The 25,634-nt window shown below is 41.2% G+C and overlaps 1 protein-coding gene across 1 annotated transcript in view; it reads right to left on the bottom strand.

The window, feature by feature from the left end:
- Window positions 1-25,634, bottom strand: part of swap70b (switching B cell complex subunit SWAP70b) — a 265,399-nt gene that overhangs the window by 151,501 nt on the left and 88,264 nt on the right. The window contains 2 exon segments of the mRNA XM_051922050.1: window positions 10,400-10,573; window positions 25,268-25,408. Coding sequence (XP_051778010.1) covers window positions 10,400-10,573; window positions 25,268-25,408 — 315 coding nt within the window.

Here is a 25,634-nt window from a genome sequence, read left to right as displayed (position 1 = left end):
CACTGTGTCATTCCCGGGAGCCTGGGATTCCCGAATTCCCGGGAATGGATAAACCCGTACAGGAATGGATTCTCTAATCATGACTATAACATAGTACATTTTACAATTTTGGCTGTGTACCATATTAAAAACTAAAACTGTTAAGTTTAGTTTTAGTAGTACAATTTCTGAGCAGTGGCGTAATTGAAAACAACTGGGATAGAGTTTTGGCGTTGAGACAACTGAGAATGTTTAAAAACAATGTAAGACAAATTTTATCCCAAAATTTAGATGTCTAATAAAATTTTTAAAAAATGCAGGTGCTAATAATAAGAATATGAAAATATCTGGCATGACACAATGCACCTACCCCAAAATACAAAATCATACTGTTATTTATTATAAGACATTCATAAAATGAAACACTGCAATATAAATTCAGGTTAGTGTACAAAAACAAAGTTTTAACATTTTTTTTTAAGCTTTTTCTATTTTATCAAAATCTTGAAAATTGATGTAAAATATCTTCACTGCAAAAACATAAGACCCAATGAATGTGAATTAGCATACGCAGGTAAGAATTTCACTGTACTCTGTACAGGTGACAATTACAATCCCATAAACATATAAAAACTATTGCACTGCAAAAACATTCAAATTTAAATCAATCCTTCTGTTTTCTGAGTTAACATCAAATATTGCTCGACCATTGGCTGTCCTTTTACTTTCTGCTTGAATGCCTTACTAACCACCTGTGAGAGATGACTGGATCCAGGAAGAATTTATAATGCTATATTTCCTTTTAAGAAAAATTAGAAAGTTGACATTCTGCATGAAGCTGAGATCACTCTACTGAAACTGTATGTCCTGCAGTTGAAAGAACTTACTCAATAGAGACAGACACAGGATTTGACCCGGAAAGCAAGCACTGGGAACTTGTTTGCTGTCTTTCTCCACCATACTAGAGGACTGCAGTTGAGAGCAATGCAATATCCAGTGCAGTATAATTCCTCCATGTCATAGTCTACCTCTGTTTAAGAATCAGTATCAGCAAAAGGTGTATCAACGTCTTTTGTTCCCTTCCTGTTCCATGTTTGGTTATATCAAGAGAACTGTTGTAACTCAAAAAGTCTGATTTGCCAGTCCATTTATAATCCGATTTGAAAAAAGCCTTTGGATACAGAGGTGAATTTATGAAACAATGTTTCAATTTGTCATACCTGAATTCAATTCACTAAATTAGGTGTGTACGTGAAACTCTTAACCTGGTGTCCAAGCCCATTTTCATCTACAGTGAAGTTTATATTGTGTGTCAACTTTTATCTTCATATTATTATACAGAATGCGAGTAACAGTTCTGCAAAAGTGTAGTTTTTCATGTTATACCTTAGTTCTAGTTTTTCAAATCAGATTTGTAAATTTAACCTATTTCATTTCAGCTACATGGTCATGTTAGGCAATGCACAATACAAGGCCACATTTTATATTGGCAGTGTTTTCACAAAATTCGCTAAAACAAAATGTTGTCTCATGCCTAGGAAACACAGTTGTACATGTGTGATGTTGTCAATTACCACCCAACAGTGACAGGGACAGTCAAGGACATATTGAGTGATATGGAAATTGTAGAAGAAGAAATGCTGGTTATGCTAAATAGTCTGAAATCTTGCAAACTGCTGAGACCAGACAACAAATATGAACCTGTTATTTTTTTAAAAAGGGGTGTTTGATTGACTGGTGTGATTCAAGTAACTGTAGGCCAGTAAGTTTCACAGGTAAATTAATGGAAGCAATGATTAAGGAAAGGTGTATTATTAAACAGAATGGGTTTAGATAAGGGAGATAATGATCACTAATAGAATTTGTGTAGGAGTCAACAAAAACATTCAGTTAAAGAGGTGAATATATTATTTATCTATTATTTATATATCATGTTTGTTATACGTGTGGATTTTGGCACCATTAGTCATAGATATGGGGTTGGGGTGGGAGGCATGGAATTATGACCACCCGGTTGGAGGATATGAATATATACAAAATGGACGCAGACTTATGACTACACTGGTTTTAAGTGTTTTTTTTTTTTTTTTTTTTTTAATAAATAAGCAAAATAATATTAAAGAACCGTGAAATATGATAACACATAACATTAAAAGTGGGAGTTTGCAAGTTCTCCTTGTGTCTGTGGGAGTTTCCTCCCAGGGTCCAAAGACACGCAGGTTAGATACTTTTGCGCGCACGTGTGTGTGTGTGTGTGTGTGTAAAATGTTTGGCCTGCAATATACTTGCACCCTATGCTGGCTGTGATAGGCTCCAGCAGACCCCTGCAACTCTGTTCAGGGCTAAGCGGGTTTGAAAATGACTGACTGACATAAAGGAATAAGGAACAAAAGGCATATTTCCTGACTCATTTAATTCTTTATACTTGTATTTCATGTTGTTATTTATTTAGTGTCACATTTGACAATTATATTAATTTTCATTTTATTTATTTAGGTATTTATCTATGCATCCATCCAACTCCTAAATCCACTATATCCTGAGCAAAGGCAGAGTCACAGAGAAGTTGGAGTCTATCCCAGGAAGGATAAAGCTCTTTTCTTTTCTTGGTGCGAATTAAATATCACATACATGTCATTCATCAGGTTACAGTGTGCTAACTTTGCCAGTGAGTATGATCCATGTAACCATGTTGGGACAAGAAAAACTCAAATGAAATTTAAAAAAAAGCATCTATCTTGTTACAAAGTTATTAAAATTAGGATGGTCCCGTGCCATTTAACCTTTTACAATGGCAATTGAGCATCAAAGTGAAACCATTTCATTGGATATACGAAGTTTGCCAGCCAATTTGACCCATGAACTCACTTTGGGCCAGGCACATAGTAACTGCAACCTAAAAAAAGGAAACTTGTCATAAAGATATGAAAATAAGTGTAGCAAAATGCTGCATAACCCTCTACAGCACCTGTTAAACATCAGTGTTAATCCTAGTCATTAAAAATGGGAATGTGACAAATTTGCCAGTCAATTTTGACTCAAGTACCCAACTCATATATAACAAAAGGCACCTGTCTTGAAACCAAGTCATGAAAATGAGGGCTGCCTGACATCACCTAATGCTTTAATTTGCCCATTAAACATCAGAGTACATCTTACTCATTAGATAGGACAGTGTCATTGAGCTGGGCAAAACTGAACTTCCATTTAACAAAGCCACCTATCTCATCGTAAAAACTTTAAAAATTAAGTTGGTACAACTTGATGTAAATCCTTTGCATCTGATCAGGTATAAAATGTGGAAAACTGATTTATTCTTTTCAAATAAAGGGTCCATTTTAGTGACATATGTTAATATCTTTTTATGCTGCAGGATATTTGGACTGGGCGGCACGGTGGCGCAGTGGGTAGCGCTGCTGCCTCGCAGTTGGGAGATCTGGGGACCTGGGTTCGCTTCCCGGGTCCTCCCTGCGTGGAGTTTGCATGTTCTCCCCGTGTCTGCGTGGGTTTCCTCCGGGCGCTCCAGTTTCCTCCCACAGTCCAAAGACATGCAGGTTAGGTGGATTGGCGATTCTAAATTGGCCCTAGTGTGTGCTTGGTGTGTGGGTGGGTGTGTTTGTGTGTGTCCTGCGGTGGGTTGGCACCCTGCCCGGGATTGGTTCCTGCCTTGTGCCCTGTGTTGGCTGGGATTGGCTCCAGCAGACCCCCGTGACCCTGTAGTTAGGAATATAGCGGGTTGGAAAATGGATGGATATTTGGACTGGCTTTTAACACTGAATAAGTAACTGCTTTGCACAAGTTGTATATATAAGAAACTGTCTGGAAGGCTCATGTAAAACTGTCATGTTCACCCCATATCTCCGTGGGCATTACACCAGACCTCCCAAAGACACAAGACACGCAGGTGAAGTAAACAGAGGGTCCAATGGCACATCCCTGTGATGGATTAGCGTCATTCCACCTTTGTGGCACATGCATAGAAACAAAAATCTATTGTTTCTTCTTCGATAGAGAATGCCTCATGGATCCAATGACATGTTTTTGACAGTTTGTTCACATGTGAGAATCATACTCAATTTTCAGAAGCAAGCTCAACTTTCAGAACCACAAGCTTATTTTTTAGAAGGAAGCATAATTTTCAGCAGCGCAAGCATAATTGACACATGTGGAATACACATTTGACTTAAATTATTACAAGTTAATTTTGACAGCGATCTTACTCCATAATGTAGGGCTGGAAGTAGAACAATCGTTACTGGTGATGAATCATGGTTTTGAATCATGTGCCTGGTTGTTGTCTGTGTAAATTATAACAACAATCGGTATACAATCAACTCAGATCTTTTACACACTAACGCTAAGAAACATGTAACACTGCAAAAAATAAGATCAAAAAGCAATTTTACTTTGAAAGCTACCAATTTGGTCAATTTTTTTTGGAAAGTGGAAAAATGTCTCCAGGACTTAATGATTGGCTATAGCTGAAAAGTTTGTTCGTATCTTTTGCACATATTGCAGCATCATGTTTCAACTTGGGATCGTTCCCTGATCCATCTTATGTTTCTAGCAGCTGAAGTAGCACGTCCAACTACCTGTAAACAGATGTTCTCTTTCTGAGTGGCTATAACTTTATATTTTCCACATATGCACCACCAATCACCACTTGTCTGCTGTATTGTCATACCTTCAAGCATATTTTGTTATTTTTGTCTCTTCATTTCGGATATCCTTTCTGTTCTCTCCTTTTAAATCTGTTGGATCTCTATTTTAGAATAGTCTGGTTCACACAAATATGGTTCAGCGATAACTAAAAGTATCCTTGTCTTCATAGTTGGACTTTTTGCCTATTTAAAATGATAGCTTATTTGTGTCACTCCTGAAAGAAAGCATAACTCAAAGTAAAGGATTTTTGAAATGACAGAGGTATACGTGGCATTCACAACCTAAGCTAGAGTAAACCATGCTCCTGTAGGGTGAAAGGTTATAGCTGAGGAAGAGTTGCAGAGTCAGTTATCTTTAAAAATAGCTGAATCTCACTAATGGTTTGTTTACTTTTTAACTTCAATTCTCAACCAACCTGGATACACTGTATGTGTGCAATCTCAAGAAGCGGATTAATATCTAATAACATTTTTGCTTTAAGAAATGGATGTATTTGATAAGTGTAAGCCTTTTTTCATGTTTGGACAAGATGTAGCGGTCAGGGGCCACTAAGATTCACACCGTCAAAGGTGACGGTGATTTATTTATTTTAATAGAGGAGATCCCAGGAACGTCCCCAGCCTTGGATCGACCCACACACTCACAACAGAGACCAATAAAGCACACTGGGAAAGGCAAACAATTAAGCATATAATGAAACAAAATTAACTAAATGAAAACAGTAATACCACCCCTGACCCCTTCGGCGATATTACATTTAACATATATACACAAACACCACACAGCAAAGTCCATGAAACCCCAACCGGATGAAGATGAGAAGTGACAAAGTTAAGTCCAGCGATCTGTATGTTGAAAGGATGAAAGAAAACACAGTCCTACCGGTAGTTACTGAAAGGATGAAATCCGATGGATGGTTCAGGAGCGCTCCACTCTTCCGGAAAACCAATGAATCCAACACAGTCCTCAGTGCACAGGTAGACAGACGATTCAGACCCCAACAAACGAATTCAGTCCAGGACACAATGATTAATTACAGTTCCAATAACAGCAGGAAGCATGACAGATAAACGCAACACACAACGCACCAAACAAAACAAACTTTTTTTCTTTTTACCCTCTGCCCTCTTTTAAACCTCCTTTGACCACCTTTGACCCCAGCAGCCCCAACAAGTACTGCTGGGAGATGCAGTTCTTATTTACTAGCACTGCTACAATCCCCACCCCCAGGCCGTGGTGCACGGCCGAACCAAGGCTTGAGATTAGAGATGTTGACAGTGTCTGTTTTCTTAGTCCCTGGCAATCCCCACTCTACTGCGTAGGTCACTGGTCCCTTCTTTTGGACAACCGTAGCCGGGCCAAACCACTTAGGAGCCAGTTTAGCCATGAATTTCTCAGAGGCTTTGGAGAGGGGATGACTCCTGATCCAGACTTTCTCCCCAACCGAGAATTGCACAGGCTTATGTCTCCGGTGGTACGATTGAGATTGTCTGGACTGGGACCTCACCATCCTCTCCTTTACCCGTTGTATGATTTGCTGTATACTCTGCAAGTGATTATGTAGTGATGTGTCTGGTTTAGGTGGGTTGAGCTCAATTATCCTTTCTAGTGGACCATTTATCTGTCTGCCTAAAGCTAACAATGCAGGGGTTTCACCCGTAACCTTGTGCGCCCTGTTCAATGCTAACCGCAGCTCAGGCAGCCACTTTGTCCAATCCTGATGGTGGTCTCCGACGAATGATGCTTTCATGGTCTTCAGGGTCCGGTTCACCCGCTCAGTGTGATTAGATTGGGGATGGTAGGCTGTCGTTTTCAGGTGAACCACCCCCCATTGTTTCAACAATTCTTCGGCCTCTGAGCCGGTAAACTGCGGGCCCCAGTCTGTGATGATGTTCTTCGGCACCCCCCATCGGGTAAAAATCTCATCCTTCAGGGTGGAACATATCTTCTTGGCGGTGGCATTAGCCAAAGGGAATAGCTCCACCCATCGGGTAAAATAGTCCACAACCACCATCAGGTAAGTCCTCCAATCCTTACTAGCAGGAAATGGTCCCATTAGGTCCACGCCTAGACTCTTCCCCAGGGTAGTGATGGTTACTGGTTGAAGCTGTCCCGAGGGTAGACCAGGTGGGGTTTTGTATTGCTGACAGGTGGTACAAGTCTGGACATGGGACCAGACGTCTTTGCGTATAGTCGGCCACCATGCCACCTCCAAGATTTTAAACAGTGTCTTAGTACGTCCAAGGTGACCACCGATCGGGCTATCATGATAATACTGTAGGAACTTGGGCACATATGTCTCAGGCACTACCAACTGATAATGGTAACCCCGATCTTTTGTTGGAATACAGCGATAGAGTGCCCCTTGAAGTTCCCTATAATGTATGCGGTCAGGCCTCCCCCATGAGCCCTCTCTCAACCCCTGACATACAGGACTGGCTGCTTGAGATTGAACGATTTCTTGCATGTTCAGGGGAAGATCAGGCCAAGGGTTAGCGACCAATACTGCACATACTACTGGCGCGGGCTCGTGAACCCATGATAAGGCATCGGGCACAACGTTAGCACAACCCTTCCGATAGCACACCCTGAACGTGAACTGTTGGAGGCGCAATACCCACCTTGTTAGCCTAGACGTGGTCTTCGGGCAATTGAATGCCCAGGTCAGAGCCCTATGGTCAGTGTAGACTTCAAACGATGTTCCCTCCAGGAAGTGCCGCCACTTTTCCACAGCCCACACGACAGCGAGGCATTCCTTCTCGGTGGTGGAATAATTATACTCGGCGCCCTTTAGTGACCGTGAAGCATAGGCCACCACTCTTTCCTCTCCTTGGCTAGTTTGTAAGAGAATGGCGCCGAGCCAGAGGTCACTTGCGTCAGTGTGGACCTGAAAGGTTAATGAAGGATCAGGCTGTGCCAGGACTGGAGGCGATATCAGGGCCTGTTTGAGTCTTTCAAAAGAGTCCTGGCACGTTGGTGACCACCCCCAGGGGGATCCCTTCCTCAGCAGCTGGAACAAAGGCACAGCGATGTCGGCAAACCCATGCACAAATTTGTGGAACCACCCAGCCATCCCCAGGAAGCGCTGGAGACTTTTTACCTCCTGGGGCGCTGGGTAGTCCAAGATGGACTTCATTTTCTTTGGGTCCACCCGGACCCCATTTGCTGACACCACATGGCCGAGAAAGTTCAGATGGTCTTGCTGAAATCTACACTTCTTGGTGTTGAGGGTCAGATGAGCCTTATTCAGTCGCGGTCCTTTAGATGTTGTTGGACAGATGGGGAGAATACAATGATGTCATCGATATAAACAAAACAGGTCTTCCCAATGAGTCCCCAGAGTACCTGCTCCATTAGCCGTTGGAATGATGCCCCAGCGTTTTTAAGTCCAAAGGGCATCACCTGAAACTGGAACAACCCCTCCGGGGTGATGACGGCCGTTTTCTCAATGCTACTAAGGGCACTGACAGGTGGTCATCTTCCAGGATGTAAACCTCTGTCTTCCAGTGGGTCTCATGTAAGCAGAGCCTCATAGGAACCCTGCCCCTGGCCCCGTGCGCCCTTCCATCCGCAAGAAAGAATTTTACTTTTGCACTTCCTCTTAACTGCTCATGAGGCACTTTAAGCTTTTCCCACAAGCTGTATTTCATAAGGGTGTAAGTGCTCCCTGCATCTACGACTGCCTCTCCAGTGACACCTCGCACTTGTACGGGCAGCACCAGGAGGGGCAAGGTGGCTTGCACCAGGACGAGATCAGCACGGGGATCCACTGGGGCCTTTCCTCGTGGTTTGGGACAGGGGACATCCCGAGACGTGGGACCCTTTCGAGACCCACTAATCCCGATAGCCGCCCAGTCCTTTTTCACTCGGGACCCCACCTTCACCAACTCATCAACCGACTTCACGACCCCTCTCAGAGTAGCTGCCACTCGAGGGTCACAAGCGTCAAGGACACGTCGCAATATCTCTTCCTCACGCATGTCACATCACCACTTCAGGCACAACGCACAGAATTCAAAGACAAAGTCCCTGAGACTCTGCGATGGCTTTTGTGCAAAGGTCCGGAGCTTTTCTTCCAATAGCACCTGGTATTCATCTGAGAGGAGCGCTTTCAGGAAGGCAGCGCGAAACTCCACCCAGGTATTACACTTGTGCCGCTCAGCAAACCACCAAGAGCGCACCGGCCCGCTGAGTGCCGTGTTCAGGAATCCCTGGAGCTCGGCTCCACTCAGAGGATGCAGTTCCACGAACAAGTCGACCTCCTCTACAAAGTCGACAATGCCCGTGGGTGCACAATGAGGGGACAGCTTAGGGAACTCCATCAGTGGCATCGCAACGGACAAGGACGACTGTCCCCAGTTGTTTCCCACTCCCGCTAAAGGAGTTGACTGCCCCAGTGGCTGCATGACGGCACGCCAGCTTTCCTGCACCTGCCTCCTGATCTCCTCTCTCATATTGGCTTCCAGACGCTGCACACACTTCGCTAAGGACTGTTCCAGACGCTGCATCCTCACAACTGCCTCGCCGGAAACTCGGGCGGCCGTGGCATCGATGAGATCATGGATGGTTTCATCTCGATTGAGAAAACTGCGGGCGATGTCATCCACCCGCGTCTCTAGCTGTTCTAGGCATAGCGTCAGGTCATGTAGAAGACATCCCTCGTCGGTCTTGGGCTGCTCCGGACTGGAAACACACAAGGAATCCAGCAGGCTCAACTCCTACTCGGGAGGGGCTCTGACCGTAACATGACGTGGCCTAGGCAGCGGACACACATCAACCAGCAGTCTACTCAGTTCAAGCTCCTCGCCCTGTACTGCGCTTACAACAGACATGCTTCTGAAAGTGGTGTATGTAAAGTCTGCTAGAAGGGAATGTAAATAACCCTGGCTCCTACCCGGCTCGCCAAAATCTGTAGCGGTCAGGGGCCGCTAAGATTCACACCGTCAAAGGTGACGGGGATTTATTTATTTTAATATAGGAGATCCCAGGAACGTCCCCAGCCTTGGTTCGACCCACACACACACTCACAACAGAGACCAATAAAGCACACTGGGAAAGGCAAACAATTAAGCATATAATGAAACAAAATTAACTAAACGAAAACAGTAATACCACCCCTGACCCCTTCGGTGATATTACATTTAACATATATACACAAACACCACACAGCAAAGTCCCTGAAACCCAAACCAGATGAAGATGAGAAGTGACGAAGTTAAGTCCAGCGATCTGTATGTTGAAAGGGTGAAAGAAAACACAGTCCTACCGGTAGTTACTGAAAGGATGAAATCCGATGGATTGTTCAGGAGCGCTCCATTCTTCCAGAAAACCAATGAATCCAACACAGTCCTCGGTGCACAGGTAGACAGACGATCCAGACCCCAACAAACGAATACAGTCCAGGGCACAATGATTAATTAGAGTTCCAATAACAGCAGGCAGCACGACTGATAAACGCAACACACAACGCACCAAACAAAACAAACTTTTTTTCTTTTTGCCCTCTGCCCACCTTTGACCCCAGCAGCCCCAACAAGTACTGCTGGGAGATGCAGTTCTTATTTACCAGCACTGCTACGAAGGGATTACCTTAAGCTCTATTGTAAGATACAAGAATAGGCAAGGTATTTTCAAAATGTATTTAAAATAAATAAATAAATAAAGTTCATTTTAGAACTCAGTTTTAGGTGGCAAATTTATATATACCATTATTGTGAAGAAAAATACCAACCTTCATTAATGCAAATTGTAAACTTACCTCTTCAGTTACAATGATTAATGGATACTTGTCTTCTGAAAGAAAATTGAATATGCACCATATTTTAAAACAGTCTTCCTCACTGATCAGCAGACTTCTCTTTGTCAGGTTTTTCCTGGCACAGAGGGTCCAACACATGTGATTGAAATCCACTTTGTCAAAGTTGTCTTGGACCTGAAAAAAAAAAAAAAAAAAAATCAAAGTCGGGCCTAAGAAAATAAATGACTAAATTAAAGTAAGTTGTTGTATTAACTTAAACAATTAATGTATCCAAAATTTAAAAATTTTATTTTTGTAGTGTATATTTTTTCAAAGCAATTATAGATTTGAATTTTACATTTGTCTCAATGACTTCATGCAAGATTTGCCACTGCAGGTAGACCCACCCTTTTGTTATTTGGAGATTATTTGTCCTGACCTCTCTTGACACTAGTAATTTCTCTTTCCAGGGTGTTTCAAAGATATTTTTTAAATGTATAAATGATCTAATAGCTCATACCGAAGTGAATACAGCAGCATCTTTAAAAGTTTTTCATCTTCTAGTAATTTTGAAAATACTAAAATAGCTCTTTTAATCAAAAGTTTTACAAAACTAGTCTTGGATAGCAATGGGCATGTAAAATAAAGAATTATAAATAATTCAATGGCCAAGAAGATTTGGAGTTCTACGTCAGGAACAGTCTCATAGAAATTTGGTAAAGAAGACTAGTCTGCTTCTCTCAGATCCATTGGCAATAATTCAACAAATAAATACCAAAATTTTCAATCTGATTAAAAAATGACAAAGCTATTTTTTCCAAATTAGGTGCTCAGAAAAGAAAAAAGGCACCGTAAAGCATGTGATCCAAGACTTGCTACATTACTGCAAATATTTATGTCCATCTTCCCACTTCTTGAGCTAGATTAGGCCATTCCAAGCAAAACTAACTTAATATTTCCTGTATGTTTTGGTACAGCCCTAGAAGAATATCAAAACACATTAATTTGTGCCACAACATGCAGTCTACTGGGTTGTTAGTAACCAAGACTCAAAGTTTAGGCGCTATCAACTTCCATCTTTCAGCTCCACCATGCACTTTTCATTATCTTTTTCAGAGACCTCACCAGCCAGAACAATCCCCAGATGATGAAATGCTTTTCTCTTCCATCTAAGACCTGATGGTAAGACTTGTAGTGAATAACGTTCCCAGTCTCATATTCCCCTTTTTCCAATTAACCTTAGAAGAGGCTTCCTCAAACAATGTTCAAATCAGTTTAGATAGATAGATAGATCTTTATTGTCATTGTCACTTTCATCATCATGACTAGGCTTAAATACAATTATGCCATCAGCATAGGCTAAAAATTAAAATTCAGGTATTTCTATAAAGGAATTATTAATCCATGTAGGTTTCTTTTTGCACATTCCAGAACAAAAAGCTCAATATGAATTATGTACAGCAGGCATGTCAAACACGTGGCCCCTGGGCCGCATGCGGACCGCAACAGAAATCTGTGCGGCACGCATGACAGATCCTAGTTAGCACTAAACTTGTACAAAATGATTACTATCATTTGTGATTGAATCATTCTGCATCTTTGGCGTTACTTATTGACTGTTCTTACTTCTGCCTTCTGAGAAAAGTGTGTATTCCCATGGCATTACGGTATCGGAAACGTCATCTGCTAGTATAGCCACGAGCCTTGTCCAAAGTTAATGTACCGCAACGTCACAACTGAAGTGCTAGGCTGCAGCAGCCTGGCAGCAGGGGCGGCCTTAGGCATGTGCAAACTGTGCACCTGCACAGGGCCGCCACGCCAATATTTATTGAATATAAAACAAAGAGAAAATAACGACACAGCTGACGGCAATGTGGCCGAAAAACATTGCGTTTCTTGTGACTTAGTACGCTGTATTTACTAATGTCGCTCGAGTCGAGCGGTAAGCTATATGTAGTATTATAACATTCTGCCTTAATGAGAATATCATGGGCCGCCACTTGGTTTTCAAATTACGGACACACGCATATAGAAGTGTGTCATGATCATGAGGCGGCTATGCAGTGTCCGCAACAGACATGGCCATCCGCCGTGCATAAGATACCATATTGACATTGGCAGGCAATGGGGCCACCAATTCTTTCTCTGCCCAGGGCCGCCACGAGCCTACAGCCGCCCCTGGCAGGCTACACTAGTGGTTGGGCTGCCGAGACTGGCCATTGGGCAGAATTGATCATCATGAGTAGTAATAGCTCGCATATTTTCACATTTTTTTTGCTCTAGTTTCATGTAATTTTGTGCTAGCATTGTAACGAACAGTTAGTGCAGACTACAGCTGAAGATCTGAAGTGGACACAAGAAATTGGTGAGTTGTTTATTAACAAATTTTTGTGATTTTGAGTTTGTAAAATTAGTGTAGGTCAGGGGGCTTTTTGCATATCAGCTTATTTTACAATGTAAACTTTGAAGTAAACTTAGTAAAGTAAAATTAGATTTTTGGAGGATTTGTTTTCCAACTTGAATTACTGAGCAATGAATTCAGTGAGCGTTTTCGTAATTTCAGTTCACACGAACAGAACTTTGCGCTGTTTACGTCACCATACTCTTACAATGTTGAGAATGCGCCTGAGAATATCCAAATGGAATTGATTGAACTGCAGTCAGATTCTATTCTGAAGGCAAAATACAAAGAAGTTGGTGTGCCAGGCTTGTATGCTTACCTGCCACCCTTGTATGTGCAGATCCGTAAGTTGGCATTGAGAGTACTGTCTATGTTCGGAAGCACTTACCTTTATGAGCAATTGTTTTCGTTAATGAAAGCTATCAAAACCCCACATCGCTCATGACTTACCGTCGAGCACCTTTCATCCCTCATAAAAGTTGCAGCTGCACAAGATTTTAAGCCTGATATTGACGAACTGGTTACTAACAAGAGATGCCAAGTGTCGGGACAAAAGAAATAGATCTCACACTGTAAGACTCATATATAAGCAAAGAATATAATATAATGAATATAATATAATAATATAAGGACCTAGCTAAGAGGCTAAGACTCTAATTGTATGCTGTTGTAAGGAGACTGTATGGAAATAAATTGCTTTTCTTTAAACTTTAAGTGTTATATTTTTTAAAGTTTTCAGTATTGGAAAGAAAGCTACAGTAACTTTGTATAATAGTATTTGTTACAGTGCGGTCCGCTGACGCACGTTTGGCAGTCGAAGTGGCCCACCGACGGTAGCGAGTTTGACATGCCTGATGTACAGCATTCTAGACAGATGATACACTTGTCAAATACCCCTATTCAATACAAAATACAAAAAATGTCTTAAATTGGTTCGAGTATAACTTAACAGGTAGAAAACTCTTTGTTAGTTATGGTAATTAGACTTCAAAGACACATGATATTCTATATGGTGTTCCATAAGGATCTATCCTGGGTCCACTGCTTTTTTCGATATATATGCTTCCATTAGGTCAGATTATCTCAAGGCATAACGTGAGCTACCACAGCTATGTGGATGGCCCACAACTGTATTTATCAATAGCGCCTGAAGACCCAGACTCTCGTTTCACTGACACAATGTCCTACTTGTGTATCTGAATGAATGAGAAGTAATTCTCTCAAACTAAATAAGGAGAAACCAGAAATCTTAGTGATTAGCAAAAATGGATAGAAAGAGGGTATTAAAAATAAACCTGGTCCATTAGGATTAAAATTGGTGAGTTAGGCACTGTGTTTGAAAGTGGGCAAGCTGTTGTACCAAATACTCAATGAGCAGGTACCAGAAGCCACAATGTGTGTAACTGAGGTGACTGAACTGGTGGCACGTTGAAAAATTTGCTAAAAGCTTTAGCCGACCCTAGAAATACACTGAAAAGGAAGCCTTTTTTTTATTTCTCCTTTTGGGCTCACAAAAGTGTGTTTCAACAATATGACCCTACACAGCTAATGTGGGGAAAAAATAAGAAAGAGTCCAAGAAATTACAAAACAGATAAGGGTTCTACATCTGAGAAAGAAAACATAAGCCCTCCCCGCAAGAAACATCCAGTCACACATAAGAGCAATGCAGCTGCACCAGGCATAAAGGCAAAAGATGGCACATTTTGGATGCAGCAAGAGGTTGGGTGTCATCTTGCCAGTGAATCTGTCACACATATGTCATTCAACGAAACAGCACGGCCAACAGAGCTCACCAAGGTATCGTACAAAGTTCCATATGCAATTGTTTTTTGATGGTCTTTATATGAAAAACATTTGTATATTACTTATATAAAACGCTACATTGAATGTTGTTTACCTGTATTTATTTACTTATCTTCCGACAGCATAAAGTCAAAGTAGGCTACAGAGCTTCCTCTGTTTGATCGATATAGGCATGCTGACAAAGTACATGTGCAATGCCACTTTCCTGGAGCCAGAAAGTGTGTTTACAATGAAAGAAGGATGTCAGAATATCAGTCCCACAACAAGTGTCCTCAATGCCTAGCCCATCTGTCAGCCTCCCTTAACACTAGAATTACCAAAGCCTACGAAAAAACTCAAAATCTGTCCCACCTTAAATCCCATCGCACCTCTCCATTAGCGTCTTTTGTCTTGTAAAAGTGTCGATAAGCAGCCTGCTATCCCACCCCACCCCCCGACCCCCACCACCACACAAAGTTTTCTCAGCTCAAGTCCGTTTACTTGAGTGTCAGTTGCTTAGAGTTGTATAGAGTAAATACTATATCGTTATTTGGAACGCATGCATTTCATTGTGTTCTATGTCTACAACAACGTTTTTCATGTTTTAGTAATAATTGACAAAATGTAGACATGAAGTGTATAATGTGTGAAGCCTGAAGTCCAAATATCAAACAAACACTTTCACAAAAGGTACAAGTATAACAAAAGAAATGCACTTTTATTCAAGAATACAACTGCAGAAAAAGAACCTGTGTTAGGGTGCGACATTGACACGCCTTTAATATGACTGCTTTGGTGGTGCAGCAGTTAAAACTGCTGACTTGTAAACAAGACATTCGGGGTTCGATTCCCAGACGCCTCTGTTTTGAGATGTAAGCTGCTCTTATTATTACTATTTTAGCATAAAAACATACATTTGATTTGAGTCTGTAACAACCAGTGTAAATTTATGCTATTTGTAAAGGTTAGCGTTTTTTTGTTTTTTTTTTATTCAGTTTTATGCTCCCCAGTCATGTTGATGCTCCCCACGATCTGACACTGCTGTTTTCACAAAAAGACATGCTACAACAGAAGTGAACTAAGATGATGACGAGGGTTCTACATCGGAGAAAGAATGCAAGTCGCACTTTTGTCATCACAATTCTTTGTATATGTACACGGGAAGCTCTGCAGTCTACTTGTGACTTTATGCTGTAGGAAGATAAGTAAATAAATCAAGGTAAATAGCATTTGATCTGGCTTTTATATACAAAAACATACTTCCCACCTGAGCAAGATGGCCGTAATGACGGGTTGTATTGCAAATCTAGGACTCTGAACCTTGGAAGCCTATTCGACCAGAGCAGTCACATGGACTACCTTGAGGCAGGCTGGGGAGACCAAGACGTCAACAAAGACTCACATGATCATGAAGGTATCATCCCATTTGCCGAAACAGGACACATGATCTCTCCTGAAGGATTGTGGGAAGGAGAAGGTCAGCATCGGTCCGTAAACGAGCTCGTCATTTCTCCGACGGAACCGAGATCCCTGAAAGGGAAGGGGGAGGTGAGCGCAGCAGCGCCAGACACAAAGATAAAGAGGGAAGGGATATAACTGAACGGTCCACTGCTAAATTAGAAAAAAAAAAATTAGAAAAGCGAGCTGGGAGCTCAGGAGCGGCTGTGGAACCCTCCTCAGTGGACAAAGGGGCGTAGTGGAAGTTGCCAGACTGTTTCCAGACTCGCAGAGGGATACAAACAGGAAGACAGCGGCTGTGCTGCGGATGCTGTCGACCGGGCCACCTTTTGCGAAGTTGTCCTCGGAGGACAGGGGATCAGAGGTCTTTTTCATTTAATGTTCCCCCTAGGTTCTCCTGGGAGTATTCAGGACATTGCCAGGGCCCAAACCAATGGATCCTCCTGGAGGAAGACGTCCCTCGCGGGGTTGGCCGCTCTGAATCATGATTCTTCGCTTTTACTGTGGAATATGGCCAGCCGTTCATCCCGGCCAATACCTCCAGGCCACCAGATGGAGCAACATGGAGGTCCCCCAAATTCCAACAGGGCCTCATGGACATTGGAGTTTTACTGAACAGCCCTGCTGGATACCATGGGGACCGCAAGGGGACGCTGCAGGGAGGCTCAGGGATTGCTATGTGCACTATAACCCGGAAGTACATCCTAGTCACAGGGACAGAAGAAATGACGTACTTCCAGGATGAAGAAAAGGAGTTTTCACCTGACCCGGAAGTGTTAACAGTCACATGGACTGAGGGACAGAAACACTTCCGGGTCAACAAGTATAAAAGGACTGTGGGAAATCCCAGCAATGAGCTGAGTTGGGCGGCAGGGTGACTAAGCATCTGGGAGTGGAGGATTGTGATTTGTTTATTGTATTTTGTTATTGAGTATAGTGGAGTGGTGGTGCTTGGTGCACACTATTATTATAATAAATAATAATTATTTGGACTTTTACCTGGTGTCTGACAGGTCGTCTAAGGGTTCGTCTAAGCGCCCCTATATTCCACACCTGATATTCAGCCTGGTGATGCAAAAGGGTTTGAAAGGTTTGCCCTTAAGATGGAAGTATTAGTGAGCATACTCCAAACTTTAAGTCCAGAAAGTGATACTGAACTATGTTTTAGTTTAGATGTTGATAGCTTACTAAACAAGGTACCTTCGGAGTTGCGATTATCCTTAAGACCACCAATGTGCTACCAACTGGGCACCATTTATACTCTCCTGGACATGGAAAAATGGCTTAAGTTTGAATCTTGGTGCCAAAACTATGAGGGTCAGAGCAGAGGCCAAGGACACAGGGATCGAACGACACACAGACCAGACAGCAGAAGAGATCCAGGAGTAAAACATGACAGACCACTGTCTTTCACGGCACAGAGCAATCTTCAGTATCAACTACTCCAAAATCATCAGCATCAGTGTCACAGATTACAAGAAGCCTGAGACGAGCAGAGTTTTCTGCCCATACTGTGATAGCACTGAGCATTACCAGAGTCAATATTCTCAATTTCAACAGCTTAATAAGGAGCAAATAATCAACTGGATTAAAACTAAGAATAGGTGCTGGAGGTGTTGACGAGCCCATCAAGCAGCTCAATGCACATTGAAGAAACTGTGTCATCTCTGTAATAGGAAGCATCTTCAAATCCTGCATACAGTAAACGATAGATCACCAAAGGAAGGAATATAATGAAACTCTATAATCTAGATGAACCTGAAGGCTCCAACCGTGTCCTTCTTAAACCAATTAAAGTTTGTCTGCAACACCAAAATAAAGTTTTAGACACATATGCTATTCTTGATGATGGTTCCGAAAGGACTATCCTGTTATCTACTGCCACCCAGAAGCTAGGTCTTAAAGGACAGCCAGATCAAATACTAAGGACCATTAGGCAAGATGTGAAGACACTACATGGTACTTCAGTATAGCATCAGTTTCTCAACCTCACAAGAATTATCCTATCATAAGAGCCTTTACAGCTGAACGATTGAGCCTTGCAGAATACTCGTACCCAATAGCAGATCTGCAGCAATGATACAACCACTTAAAGGGTTTTACATTACAGCCTATTCAGAAAGAATGCCCTCTCTTGCCGACTACAGCCAATCATCCACACTTGATCACTTTTATTGCATCTGTGCATCTTGGACCGCCTAGATTATCAAACTAGATTAGGGTGGACATTACAAGGGCCAGCTCGACTGCTTAAGGAAAAGCTTCAGTCACAGCAATGCCTTCATGTTGCTCTCATTCCTTCAATGTCTGAACTTCTCTGATCGGTTTTGCGGACTGACGGCACCTAGCGTCAAAGCAGTGCTACTGTTCCTGTGTGGTTATCCTTTCTTTTTTAGATCCACATCCCTGACGCGACTTTATAAATACACTGAAATTAACCACATATTGTTTATTAGTTTAACGCATCTGATTGTAATTAACCTGTAACAATATAATGGTCCACAGAATGGTCAAACTATTCCAAATACCATAACTGCTTTAGCGTTGTTACTCTCGCTGCATCCTCAGATCCCACATCGGATCATCTTTTTCCATATTACTCTCACTGCACCACTCAGAGTATTTATATGACTGTATCTGAGTGTGCATCACAGCAGCTGATCAGAAAGAGAATTATCGGTATACAGCATCAAGCACATATTGCCTCAGCCATGCTGTCTATTGAACTGCTCTCATATGACAAACGCTTCAGAGCCTTTCCTGTACTGACCTCGCAGTTCAGAAACAGATTCATCCCAAGAACTCTAAACCCAATCAGTCCATCAAGTGCTCCTTGTAGAACTCTTTGTACTTATTAGAACAATTACCTCACTGTAAACTTGCGATACAGTTAATATTGCACAACCTGAGCCACTTTATAAAGAGCATATTTACATATGATGTCATTTTTAAGATAAAATGCAGCAAAATATGTTTATTATATTATACAGATAAAACTAACTACACGGTGCCGCAGTGCTAGCAAGGAGCTGGTGCTCCGTTCACAGATTGTTCCTGCCTTGCGCTGTGTTCTTGCTGGTGCTGACACGACACTGGAAGGATAGATGGATAGAATAATTAAACACGTACTACGAAGATATTTCGATGTTCCTTAAAATTTTTGAAGAATTGGCGTTCTAAGCTTACAGATGACTTAACGTCTATTACAGAGCTGATTGTGTGGTGATTGGGTATTTGGAGAAAGAAAAGTAAGGACAGGAATTGGAGGTTAGTATGTTTGAAAGAGACAGTACTGCTACAATAAAGTATTTCATCAAAAGTCACGCATGGCGCAGCAAGCATCTTGCGTGAGACATGAACAATCACTGCGCCACCGTGTTCCCATGTTTAATAACATGCTTGAATTCATCATGAAAATGATATCACGTATACATCTCAGAATTTTAATTACAGTGGAACCTCGGTTCACGAACATCTCAGTACACGTACAACTTGGTTTATGACCAAAAAGTTCGCCAAACTTTTGGCTCGGTTCACGACCACACACTCGGTATACGAACAAGCCAGGTTTCCTTTCGGTTAGTACATGTTCAGTCTCTCCGTGTGCATTTCCTGTGCAGCGAGCAAGAGAGAGAGCGAGAGAGCGCGACACACACACAGAGGCAGCGCGAGAGAAAGGTAGCGCAAGAGACAGAGGCACACACACAGGCAGCGCGAGACAGAGAGAGCTGAGCACACACACAGGAGCACGCGAGAGAGAGGCGCGCACGCACACACACAGGAGCGCGCTAGAGAGAGACACACACACACAGGCGCTCCAGGCTCACAAAAGAGACGCACGCACACACACACACACACAGGGAGAGAGAGGCGCGCACACACAGGAGCGCGCTAGAGAGACACACACACAGGCGCTCCAGGCTCGCAAAAGAGAGACGCACGTACACACACACAGGCGCGGGAGAGACAGGCGCGCACACACACAGGAGCGCGCTAGAGAGACACACACACACAGGCGCTCCAGGCTTGCAAAAGAGAGACGCACGCACACACAGGCGCGGGAGAGAGCGAGCGAGCGAGGGATGCATAAGGTAGAGAAGGCTTGTTTTTGTTGTCAGTTCTATTTACAGTGATCGGTTCGTAGCGTGCATTGTTGCAATGTTACTTTTCTTGGTGGTTTATTAAATTACAGATTTTTCAAATGTTCATTTTTTCCCCTGTGCTTAAAACTCATTAAAAAAAGTGTTTTTAGCGAGCGGTTCCTAGCACTATAGCACAAACTATTGCAGTGTTAGTTTTCTCTGTTGTTCAAGGTTTTCTCAGTGTTATTCAATGTTTTTACATTTAGTTTACCATTACGCTGTGCATTCTATGGTATAATTAACTATATTTGTGCTTAAAAACTAAAGAATATATATATTTACATACAGTTCATACGTCTGGAACGGATTAATTGTATTTACATACAATCCTATCGGAGAAATTGCTTCGGTTCGCGACCAACTCTGTTTACGACCAGAGTTTTGGAACGAATTATGGTCGTGAACCGAGGTTCCACTGTATTCAGAGAGCTGTAATATCACGAATGTACCATTACATTCTGTGTCCTGTCAGAGGAAGAGAAAGCCTGTAAGCACGTAGTGATTCACACACACACAGCGCATAGAAGATCAAATACAAAACAAAGCATTTAATGTGCTACTTTAGTTACGATGGGATTGAGAAACTAGTAAATTAAACGATTTTAAGATGAAGTTTATGATGTTCTACTTTAATAACAAAATAAACTATGTGATTAAAGTGGAAATTTAGAGATTAAAGTTGATATTTCATGCTTTTTCCCCCACTGCGTGCCTTTTTTTTTTTTCCATCTGTACCCTAATAAGCTTTCATATGACACTCCGACAGTGGGCTACGACTCGCCTTTTCATGGTGACTTTATTTCGGGCACTGTGCGACTTTGTGAACGTGAGCTTTCGAGTTTCTCCGACACGCTATGTCACTCGATCAACTTCCTTTTGTTGTTTATACCACTGTTTAAACCAACAAATAAGTTTTTCCTTGCCTCCACTTGGTATTCGCTGAAATTCTTCTATTTTCCCCTCTTGCTTTTGACATTGCCTTTTCACAGAAGGCTGAACTTAAGGACTATTTATATTGATTTGCATATTCAAAGAGGGGTAATTCTGGGAGGAGCTGGGGCGGGACAGAAGGCGCGTGCATGTGCGTTACTTTTCACTCTGACCGGGATTTGTGGAGCGAGGACCGCCCGCATCACAAATTCATCCGGGAACCGATCCGCCACACTGCCACGCCCCCTCTCTAAAGCACTCATTTATTTAAAAAGTGGCCTTTTTGACGTGCGCTGTGGACCCGCTACACCACATTCCACCCCCCATAAGCCCCAGTTGCATGGAAAGGCTCCATGCCACTGCCAACCCGGTGCAACTGGCGGCCCAGGTCCACAGCTTGGCCACACTACCATCCATCCATCCATTATCCAACCCGCTGAATCCGAACACAGGGTCACGGGGGTCTGCTGGAGCCAATCCCAGCCAACACAGGGCACAAGGCAGGAACCAATCCTGGGCAGGGTGCCAACCCACCGCAGGGCCACACTACCACTGCACTAAAATAATAAAAGCACTAAAACAAATCCCACACTAAAACCAACCCAAGCCCCCCTTGTAAAAATAGGACATTAAAAGAATAAGAACTTTAAAATGACAATAAAAGCAATCAATAAATAAATGTCCATTAAAAAGCTCAGTCCTTTAAAATGTCCTCCGATTATTTATTTAAAAAGTGGCCTTTTTGACGAGAGCTGTGGACCCACTACACCACAGTACCTAATTTGAATAATACTGAAATTTTTATATATATGTATATTTTATTGTATACCTATTCAAAAACAGGTATTTATCCTCAAATAAATATGTCATAATTTCATCCTAAGATGCTGTGTGGAATTCTCTGCATCATTTCCCAGTGTCCTGGCCGACACTTCGGAGTGAGCACTACATGTCCTGAACTCATCACAGTCATCCTTTGTTACACTCAGAGTTGTTTCAAGTAAGTGTCTTGTGTTGCAATGTGTTTACAATTCTAAGTGGATTCATTAAGTAAACAATTAATTAATTGGTAGAGGACAAATATGAATGTATTTCTGAAAAAATACATGCAGACAAAGCATCTACATTGTGTGACAATAACAGTTTATATTCAATGAAATATACATTTTTCTAAATGACATTTACTTTTGGTAAGCATTTCCTTTGTATTTCATTTTGTGTGCTTAACATGACTCACTGCTAGATTTTAATAATGATTAAAAGGATAAGTCTGGTGTGTTTCAAAATATTAATTTGCCACAATAAATTAGGTTTAAAGTGTAGTTTTATATATAAATATATAAAAAGTCTCTAGCCTGTTCTTGCATTCTTTATACTGGATGACTACTGATGGATTTTGATAGCATGCAGCCTTGGGTAGACTTGTGGCAGAAATTTAACACAAGTAAGCTTGAAAGCGCTGCTTATGAGAATACTTAATCATAGTGGACTTGTCACTATCAATTTCGATGCAGATTCAGAAGTCATTCAGAAGGATAAAATGTTATCTTATATAGCTTTATGTATACTTTATAAGTCAAAGAGGGCTATGCTTAAGCTTTGTAACACGCTAGTGAGGCCTCACCTGGAATACTGCACGAAGCTTTGGTCTCTGGACTAGAAAAAGTTCACAGAAGAGCTACTAGGAAGGTTTCAGGACTACAGAGGATCAGACAGGAGGAAAGATTAAAGAAGTTGAACCTTTTCATGTTTAAGCAAACAAGGACTTTAAGGTGACATGATTGTTTGAAGTGTTTAAAATTATGAAAGGAATTAGTAAAGTGCATTGAGGCTACTTTAAAACTTGTTACTTTAAAATGACTGATGGACAATAAAGGAAATAGAAATATGTGAAGAAGCAAGTGAAATTTTGATGAAGCAATGTACTGTATAGGCACAGGTAATATACTGTATGTATAAAGGTTACAGGTAAACAGTAGTTTACTACCTCATCCCACCTTTAAAATATCAGATAAAATCAGTATAAGTCAAATATCTGCAACAAAAAGAAACACTAAATGAAAGGTAAGTGAAATTTTATTGAAGCAGCCAATGCACCATACAGACAGAGGTAAGATTAGGATTATGGGAGGAGTTTTTTCTCCCGAGTACGATAATAACTATCGAATAGCTTGATTTGGGTGTACAGGGTGGTCCAGATCTAATTATGCAACTGTTCAACTGACAACCGTCTCCCCGCCATTTTGGAATGCAGGGCAGGTGCTGCCATGTATCGGCAACAAAAAGAATTTTAAGTGAAATCTCTATGTGCAGGGCAGGTGCTGTGAATTCTCTATGTAATAACATTAATGAGTTATAGCAAAATGAAAATTGCATAATTAGATCTGGACCACCCTATAGTGCAGTTTTGGGAGTAGTAGGAGTGCTACGCAGTTCTCAGAGTTTCCACCACGTAAATCATGTCACACAAACATACTGCGTGTACAGAAGAGAAAATATTCACATTTTGTTGCTTTGGAGCCTGAAATGAAGACACACACAAAAAATATCTCTCCAGCTGTATTTACTCAATGCAACTTATAAAAGCCAAGTGAAAGACATAATTGTAGCAGTTCTGTTTTTTTATTTTTTTCTGAATTGCTGAGATGGTTAAAGGATCACCACCCCGAAAATACTTGTAAACTCAATCAAGTGTAACTAATCTCCTTCTCCACTGCATACTAAGCTGATTAGCTTCCACCTGTGATCAACAGTGGACAATGTGTAAGTGAGAGGTGATACTGTAAGTGAAGATGCGTAGATAGCGGAAGAATTTGTCAAAAAATCATTACAAATGAAGATGGATATTTGCCTGAATTATATGGAACTGTTTGATGGAAATCACTTTACAACCATTTGCTCGGAACCATCTTTGATCATTAAGTGTTGCATACCTGGTAATGTACGAAAACAAGGAGGCGGTACCTGCCTGTGTTAACAGCAGTGCGCGGACACATTATCAGATGCTGTGCAAGCAAAACAATGTGTAGTAGATGGGTGCAGTGGCCCAAGATTTTTGAAACTACAGGTGGCCTGAGAATTTGAAATTAATGCCAAACTAGCAAAGGATCCAGATTATAGGGAGGCGGATAAGTGAAGGTCTACCTGTATGAACCAGTCACAATGAAGTAGCAGGAAATAATGCCCCGTTTAACTTTCTTACATACTTAACATTACTTAAATAATGCATCTTTAGAATTTGGCATTTAGATTGTATTACCCTCTATTAATTAAGCATGATAAAATTCAGCTAACCATGGGAATGACTTTTCTTTTGAGTGAGAACAGTAATTGATCCTTCGAATTTCTTCCTTTCCATAAGGGTAGATAATGTCATTTAAATGAGATGTGACATTTCTTTAAGTTTTGAAGGCTTTGTTATTTCTCCCGTTGTAATTCAATTTAAAAATCATAAAAAAATAAAAGGGGAAGAAAACAAAGCCTTCATATTTTATAATGCTCATAAATTGGTTTTAACAATATATAAAAGTAAGAGCACTAATCTTATTTTACTGTCACAGCATATACCGTATATAATTTCTGATTATTTAAGTATGTCAATACTAATCACAGCTCTTGGGCACCAGGTTTAAATTTAAATCTATCATATTTTGTGTCTTCATCCTGCCATTTCTTCAAATTTCTTTGACAGTTTCAACACCACCATATCCTGAAAAACTGTTTGGTGTACTGTTGCACTCCGACTATACCCTTAGTATTACAAAAGTTTGGTTTTGTCTGTCAAAGTGTGTTAGTTTAGCTATTTCCAAATCTCCCCTCAAGGCACCCCAGTATCTGTCGTGTTATTACTATTTCATTATTTGAATCGCATACTGTGGATGAAATTTAATCAATGGATGAAGTGCTGGGAGAAGTCTGAGAACCAATCAATCTCAGAAAGTATCAAATTTTTCTTTTTTTTTTTTTATATAAAGAAAAAAAAGATTATTGTTACTTTTCATTGTATCAATATTCACTTGGATTTATTCCACAGTTAAATAATGTTTTATTCAGCAATTAAACAGTTACTCTCCAGATAATTACCATTAAATATTATGTTCTAGGTTCTCCTAAGACTTTTGGAAAGTACTTTCTACTTGTTTCATTTATATACAATGAGTCAAATCTAACAGTACCTTATCAAGTATAAACTTATTAAGATATGGCATATATCCCTGATTAGAAACAGGTCCTTCATCATCATCCTTGAAGTGATCCTCCAGTGCTACTGGATCGTGGGGAATCTTTAACAAGGTGCACAAGTTGTGAGACAGAACCTGAAAAGAAAGAATAACAGAATAATAATTAGTTCAGTATATTTTAAACTTGTTGCACAATTTTAAAACAAACTAGTGGTCAAGATTAGTTCAACTGAAATAGAAGGTTTAAAAATACAAAAGGACCTCAGTTAACACTGCAAATGCACTCTAGGAATTTAGTGCATCACTTCAAATTCATTATCTAAGGTAGAGGAACTATTGGAGAAATATGGAAACAAATTGC

This window comes from Erpetoichthys calabaricus, chromosome 2, assembly GCF_900747795.2.
Source record: "Erpetoichthys calabaricus chromosome 2, fErpCal1.3, whole genome shotgun sequence".
Taxonomy (NCBI): Eukaryota; Metazoa; Chordata; class Cladistia; order Polypteriformes; family Polypteridae; genus Erpetoichthys; species Erpetoichthys calabaricus.
Note: the sequence above shows the minus strand (reverse complement) of the source record. Positions and strands in the feature narration are given on the sequence as shown.